Source organism: Cyprinodon variegatus, unplaced genomic scaffold, assembly GCF_000732505.1.
Source record: "Cyprinodon variegatus isolate N-32 unplaced genomic scaffold, C_variegatus-1.0 Scaffold1146, whole genome shotgun sequence".
NCBI classification, from domain to species: Eukaryota; Metazoa; Chordata; class Actinopteri; order Cyprinodontiformes; family Cyprinodontidae; genus Cyprinodon; species Cyprinodon variegatus.
This window is the reverse complement of record NW_015151599.1, coordinates 50,621-58,592: the sequence shown is the minus strand read 5'-3', so window position 1 is coordinate 58,592 and position 7,972 is coordinate 50,621. Positions and strand designations below refer to the sequence as shown.

Here is a 7,972-nt window from a genome sequence, read left to right as displayed (position 1 = left end):
CACAGGTGAACTGAGTCTACAAAATAGCAGTTGTCTCTGATGCATTGTTAGGGTGTGAAGTTTCCTCTGTTTGTCTATCAGGACTTTGATATGAACAGTGAGCTGAAGACGGGGGTGATCGGTCTTCTGGAGGAGGTTCTGCGAGACCCAGATCTTCTGCCCCAAGAGAGAAAAGCAGCAACCAACATATTAAGGTGCAGAACGCCACATTCCCCTAAGATAACCGATTTAAAATCATAGCTTTATTTGATTTATTTGGTTCTTTTTTTTTTTTTCAGCCAAAGGTTACGTTTTTTAATATATCTTCCACTTACAGCTGTAATATTGTGGTTTGCTTTGCAGCGCCCTTTCTCAGGATGAACAAGACGACACTCAGCTGAGGATAGAGGACATCCTGCAAATGGTCTGAATTAAAGCGTATTAACACTTTACTGAAAGGGTTCAATTTATAAAATCGGTTAAACCGACTTCTCCTTTCATTTTGTAACAGAAAAGCTGTCCTCTTCTGCATTTCATTGCGGTAAGTTTAAAAATTGCTGTGATGAGGAATCTCCTCTCCTTTAAAAATCCACCAATTCACTTCAGTTTATTTATGTAGAACTAATACCAGCTCTTATTGCTTTAAACTTGTCCAGATTCCTCAGTCAAATGTCACTTCCATGTTTGCTGTGTTGCTGATCCTATCCTTTCCGCAGATTCATGTGACGCTAGCATAGAGATAATTTTGTTCCGATGCTGCAGCGAAGAGCAGGTTTTGTAAATAGAAATTTGAAAAAATGCAATCCAGAAATAAAACTTTTAAGAACTTCTTTATCAAAAAATGTAATTTTTTTAGATAATTTTATTTGTTTTGTTTTTTCATGTTTTACATAAAGATTTCAGATTTGCTGATTTTATTCTTTTCAAATTGGGTTTTCCAGATAACCTTTTTTTTCATTTATGTGGGTTAGAAAAGGAGACACTTTTCTGTTAGCCTATGGGGTGAATTTAGTGCATTTATTGTTGTATGCAGAGATCCCGTTTTGTAAATTAAAATTTTAAATGCAACCCAGAAATGAAACTCTGTAATCAGAAAAAGATTTTAAAGTATCTTTGCCGTTCTCACATATTTCACATAGATTATTGTTTTTTCCTCTCTTTTATTTTGAGTTTTACAAACTGCATTTTTGTCAAACAAAAGGCGTCAACAACACCATTTTATTGTTCAATGTGTGCATCGAAAGCGAGCATTTGTATTGGGCTTGAAGTGAAGGGAAAAAAGAATGTATTTTGCTAAATTTAATCTGAAAGAATGCAAAAATATAAAATCTGCTAAAAAAAAAATAAATACATTTAATCTGGAAAAAGGTGAACGAATAAAAATCAGTTAATCTCAAAACGTTTTTTTTTTTTTATTAAGAATTTGTTTATAGTCTCATTGCTGGATTGGATTTAGTTTTTTCAATTTAAAAAAAGGGCTTCTTGTGTTCCGTCAATAATGGAACAACTTTCACTCCATATTTGTCTTCATGAAGGTTACCAACTACATTTTTATTGGTCAATGTGAAGCCTTTACTGAGATTCACATGAAGAGAATGTGATCTATGAAACACAATTTAAAGAGAAAGCAATTCATCAAACTCTTTCTGAAAAACAGACATTTGATTAAAATGAAATAAGTATATTTTTATAGCAGAAAAAGTGAAATCTGAGATAAGTTACTCTCAATGTTTTGTTTCTGTTTTGACTTTTATTTATTTCCATTTTAAAAACGTGCTCTGCCCTTGCAACAATGAGGGAACAAAAATCCCTCCATACTTTTGTGGTCTTTGTGTCCCGTTTTCCACCCACTGAGCTAATGTGTCTGTTGGATCCAGGCGGAGAGTCCCAAAGCTGAGTCCTTTGAGTCGCTGTCGGCCATGGAGGTGGCAGAGCAGATCACCCTGCTGGATTACATCGTTTTCAGGAGTATTCCCTACGAGTGAGTACACATACTCTGCTTCCTATCATTTATTTTTTCTCCACCTCTCTGATATCAATCATTAAACAACCTGTTTAGAAACAACAAGGCTGATAGGGATACAAATGCACCTACAAAATTAAAGGGAGATGTAAACATATCCATGGCGACCTCTGCACAGCATACCGGTTTATTAATGTTACTTTAAAGGAATAGTACACCCAAAACATGATTAGCCTTCATTTTCTACTCACCCCCATGCTGAACAACACTCTGGAGTACTTTTTTGATATCTCAAATGCATCTGGAGATCTGGGAGGCTTCTTGCTGTCTGCTGACATTCAAATAATGGAGGTCTATGGCGCCCGAGACAGAAAGGTCCATAAAAGTCCACAAAAAACGTGTCAATATTCCTCCATACTGCTCGTCCAATGTATTCCAAGTGTCCTGAGTGGGTAGCATCCAGAATTTACTCGAAACAAAGTCATTTAGAATGTTTTTAGAGCATAAACAGTAGTGTATAGGATTTCCTGAAAGCGCGCACATGCGCGCTCACGACGCTACGGAAGCCGGCAGACCAAACCAGCGCATTCAGCTCGGCAAAGAACTCATGCTCTTCCTCAACACTGAAGTCCTCAGACATTTTTCTTTCGTTGTTTCTTTCTTTGCACAGGTAAACAGCACATTTCTTCTTCTACTCTTGCATTATTGGCAGAGCAGACGCTGAATGCGCACTTTCATCTGGTTTGGTCTGCCGGCTTCCGTAGCGTCGTGAACGTGCTTTCAGGAAATCCTATACACTACTGTTTATGCTCTAAAAACATTCTAAATGACTTCGTTTCGAGTAAATTATGGACGCTACCCACTCAGGACACTTGGAATACATTGGACGAGCAGTATGGAGGAATATTGACACGTTTTTTGTGGACTTTTATGGACCTTTCTGTCTCGGGCGCCATAGACCTCCATTATTTGAATGTCAGCAGACAGCAAGAAGCCTCCCAGATCTCCAGATGCATTTGAGATATCAAAAAAGTACTCCAGAGTGTTGTTCAGCATGGGGGTGAGTAGAAAATGAAGGCTAATCATGTTTTGGGTGTACTATTCCTTTAAGGATTTCTTTTTCACCTACAGTCAGAGATAGAGAGGGTCAGGCTCAGTTAGAGTTCACATCAAATCAAACGGCCAATCTGTGGCGAGAATCCAGTTTTTGTAAACAGACGTTCTCCTTCCAGTCTGACTAAGTTGCAGCTTTAATACCAAGAAAACCTGCCAAACCTTTCAGTTTTTGAATGAGCAAACTTGATGGGGACAAAACCCTAAAAATCAGAAGGCAGTTATATGAAGTAATGACCAAAAGAGTTGGAACAGAAATTAAAAAGCATTATTTTTGTTTTTTTTTATTTGATTTCAAGTGTGTGAAAACCTGAAGGGATGAGAGCCCATTTGTAAAGCATCTGAGCGACTGTCTGACTTTGTGTGTCTGTTCAGGGAGTTCCTGGGTCAGGGATGGATGAAGGTGGACAAGTCGGAGAGAACGCCGTACATCATGAAAACCAGCCAGCATTTCAATGACGTAAGAAATAAAAGTTTACTTTCCAACACAAATGTGTAAAGATAGTTTCTTCCTTTTTGTTTCATAGATGATTTATTCTACTTTCTTTCAAAAATTATAATAATAATAAAAGCTTATATTTAATAGTTTAATATCCAAAGCTAACATTTTCAGATTTACCATAAAGCAATCAGAAAATTGAAATAACATTGCCTCTGTAGAATGCAGGGTTTCAAGTATTTCCGGCTCGTAGCGATTGCCCGTGATAAAAAAAAAAAAAATCACTCGAAATATAGATTGAATAAATAAATACAATTGAATAACTAAATTTGAAAAAAACAATCAACATCCCTCTTTGCGTTTGTCAGCCAATTGTAGCAAAAGGAGCGCTCTGAAACTAACAGTATTAGCCAATCAGAAGAAGAAGGGGGCGGGTCTTAGGAAAGCGTGTTCCTCCTCTCTTTTCTTGCTCAAGTCGCCACATAGATTGTGGTACAGAGCTGAAGTTCTACATAGAAAGTCACCTTTGCACAGTTTATGGGTCCATTCAACGGAGAGACGTGTAAAAAGTCAAAAAATAAATAAATGAAACTTTATGTTTGGAGAGAAGGACGATAGAGAGAACAGAATTGCATGGAGTGGGAACAATGCAGGTCATGAACTCTGGGGAAGATGTCACCACCATAGATAAAGGTCTGAAAAATAAATGACACATGGCAGGAGGAGACAGGGCAGGAAGTCAGGTCAACCAGGCGCTTGCTGTGCAGCACAGCGTGCAAAAGCAAGCGCCTGGTCGACCTAACTTCAACCAGTTGATGTTTTTGATGTTAACTTGTATTGGTTTTATTAACATCTGTGTATTCAATTTGCCATTTTATTACTGATGAATAAAGTTTAAAGTTATTGAAATGTTGAAATTGCTGAATTATGTACACTGTAAAAACGATCTAGAAATAAGTAAAAATTTCTTAAATTAAGTGTAATTATCCTGAATTACAGTAGGTAAATGAGTTGATTTGCCAATGGAATGAGTGTTTTTACTCCTAAAATAAGATATTTAGATAAAGTGCACTTGAAATTAGACAATACAATTGTTTTTTCTTATATTAAATATAAATTGTCTTGATCCGTTGGCAAAGTGTCTCACTTACCTCCTAAATTCAAGAAAAATTCACTTATTTTAAGAAAAAAAGGACTTAATGAGATTTCATTTTTTTTGCAGTGTAGTTATTTAAACTTTTAATGTTCTCTAAATGCCAGACTGAATTTCATCTACCTTTGTAACAGTTCACCTTGAGAGTGTAAGTTAATTTATAACTTGTTAAGGACAACGCTTAGCAGCACAACTGGATATCAGAGAAATGCAGTTTATGCACTTTTGGCATTTTCTGGTAGTTTTTGGTATTGGATTTTGAAAAGTCAAATTTAGTCTTTAATCATTCATGCAATCTCTGATCGCATGCCCCCACACCCTCCTGGCATGGCTTGTGTCGAAAAAGTTCAAGCTCAGGATATTTTTTTTTGCTTTAATCCCTGAGAATCACTCCTGCAGCAGTAGGGAAGAGAAGGATGGAGAAGGAAGGAAGGAAGGAAGCTGATGGTAAAACCTTGAAAGTGCTTTTATTTTACTCACAGCCCTCCTCTATCGGTCACCAAAATCCTGCTCACTCTGTCGTATAACTTTCTTAATAAAATGGTTAGTTAAAAAAAAAAAAGCCATTTTTCTGGTCTTCTCTCCTCAGATGAGTAACCTGGTGGCGTCTCAGATAATGGCTCACTCTGACGTGGCTTCCCGCGCCGGCTCTATAGAGAAATGGCTGGCAGTGGCCGACATCTGCCGCTGCCTCAACAACTACAACGGAGTGCTCGAGATCACCTCTGCTCTCAATCGCAGCGCCATCTACAGGCTGAAGAAGACCTGGGCTAAAGTTTGCAAACAGGTTTTAGATCCCATCACTCAATCGGCTGAATCCACTCGCTTCATTTTATACATAAAACCTTCAACTGTTGATTTATCTTCTGGTTTTTAGACCAAAGCTCTGATGGACAGGCTTCAGAAGATCGTATCATCAGAGGGGAGGTTCAAGAACCTCAGAGAAACCCTGAAGAAGTAACTACAGAAAAAAATGAGACTGATAAACAGACAATCAATACCTGTCCCGCAGCATGATACCGTCTGATTTCTTTTTTGTCCTTCTTGTACACAGCTGCAACCCTCCGTGTGTCCCGTACCTGGGCATGTACCTCACTGACCTGGCCTTCATCGAGGAGGGGACACCCAACTTCACCGAGGAGGGCCTGGTTAACTTCTCCAAGATGAGAATGGTGAGCATTTCTCCAACTAACTGATCAAATTAGCTCTTTATCAAGGCAGGCTCAAATTAATTTATGAAGATAAAAAGGTGATTTAAGGATCTCTGAGGTTCATGGCAAGTTTTAAAAAGTTATTGTTCTTATGGATTAACTTCCCCCATAAGGATAAAAAACAAGTTTGAGGTAACTTCAAAGATTGTATAGAAATCAGCCCAGGTTTGCAGCGCGTTGGAGCCATCTAGTGGCTGGAGAAGGTAAAACAATATATTAATTAAAAAAACAACTTGACTTTAAATCAACAAATTCATGAGTTATTAAAGATGCTTTCTTGCTAGCTTAAGATGGAAGGATATTCTAAAAAGCATGAAGTATGTTTGTAATCTGCACTGAGCTGCACAGATTCTGTTTAAGACTTTGACCAGCACAAAAAGATCTACAGTGACAACAGAAACTGAAGCTGCAGAATCTTATGGAGTGAATTTTGTTCCATTATTTTTTTTAAAAAAGTTTATAGATTGAATCTCGTTCCATTATTTTTTTTTAAGCAAAGAACACATTTTGTGAATGGAAATTTTAAAAAGGCAATCAGAAATGTATATCGGAAATATTTCTGCTTTAAAAAAAAATGTTGTGGGAGTAACTGCTGTTTTCTCATTATTATTTTTTTTTTTTAGTTTTTCAAACTTTATTTTAGAAATAAATTGCAGATCTTATATTTTGAATTTTTATTTTTTCAGATGTCTTTTTTTCAGATGAAGATCTGTAAAAATTCAGGAGTGAGGAGAATGTGCTGTGAAAAAACGCAATTTGAAAATAATTTAATTTTAAAAACTTAATCTGAAAAACAGTACTTTGAAAAAATAACATTCAAAAATAAAATATTAAATAAAATAATAAATAATCTAAACTAATATTATCATAATATGAAATAATTATTAAACATTTTAATGAAATTTGAAAAAATAAGAAACAAAATGTAAAAAGATAATTTTGACAGAACAGCAACGTTACTCTTAAAGTTAATCTCAGAAATGTTTCTTATTAGAAGTTTAATTTCTGGATTGCATTGTGTTTTATTTTTTCTTATATAAAACATGTTCTTTGTTTGCAACAATAATGCAACAAGATTCACTCCATAAACTTTTAGATAAAGAAGCTTTTTTAAAAAGTTCTGCTGTAGAGGAAATTTCTGTTTCTGCTTCTTTTTATTTGGCATCACAATAAAGCTGCTCAGCTGGCATTTCTCAAATAGATTATGATTTACAAACAAATCAAATATAGTCTGTCTGCTTGAAGTAAAAAGACTTCAGAAAGCCCCACAGTGTTCACTTATGGCAGCTGCCCAGCTTGATTACTGTGTCTCTGAAAATGACATCTAACATTAACCCAACTCTGTTAACTTTGACCCAATTATTAGCTGAATCTGAGATATATAAGAAAGCATTTCCTCGGTGTACATTGTAGCTCAGTGTGGGCTGCTCTTTTAAAGAACTTTAACAGGTCAGAGCGTCACTGAATGGGTCATGTGACTCAGAGCACCGATTTACTGCAGTCTGAGCTTCCCCTGAAGATGCAGCATCAATCTTTATGCAAAAGGAGCGAGTTATTGGCATTTAAACAGATAAAATAATAACATGACTGCAGTTTTAAACAACAGTCAGACAGGCTAAAAGTAGTTACATTTGAAAGCATTCAGTAAATATATGTTTGAGCTCATTTTTGGAAAATATAAACCCTATTGAAAGCGTCTGTAGGTCCATGAGCCACTATCATTTATATAAGTTAAAAAAGCTGGGCTTCTCAGAGGACCATTACTCAGAGTTACAGATTAAAATAAACAAATATCTATTGTTTTCTTATTGAACAGAGAATCAGACTGCAGAGCTTCTAGATATTTTTAAAATGATTTTCTCTGGCATCATTATATTGGTAGACAGGCTGATAAATCTGTTTTAAGCAGAGCAGAGACGCAATTAGGGACAGCTGCTGATTTAAAGGGGAAACAGATTTACTGGGATATGCAACATGCAATAAAATATATCTCCAAGTTTACAAGAAAAAATATGCAATGCTATAATAAAATTCAACATATCTTTTTTGTCTTTTGTAGTTCAGAAAGACTCAGAAATAGCTGTGCAGCAACCCAGAGACAACTAGACTCACAG

At 36.1% G+C, this 7,972-nt stretch overlaps 1 protein-coding gene across 1 annotated transcript in view; it reads left to right on the top strand.

Annotated features, from left to right (window-relative positions):
• Nucleotides 1-7,972, top strand: part of LOC107101745 (ras-specific guanine nucleotide-releasing factor 2-like) — a 98,410-nt gene that overhangs the window by 87,096 nt on the left and 3,342 nt on the right. Inside the window, exons 22-28 of the mRNA XM_015400776.1 lie at nt 82-194; nt 343-403; nt 1,857-1,960; nt 3,431-3,515; nt 5,237-5,434; nt 5,525-5,604; nt 5,702-5,819. Coding sequence (XP_015256262.1) covers nt 82-194; nt 343-403; nt 1,857-1,960; nt 3,431-3,515; nt 5,237-5,434; nt 5,525-5,604; nt 5,702-5,819 — 759 coding nt within the window. The remainder of the gene's footprint in view (nt 1-81; nt 195-342; nt 404-1,856; nt 1,961-3,430; nt 3,516-5,236; nt 5,435-5,524; nt 5,605-5,701; nt 5,820-7,972) is intronic.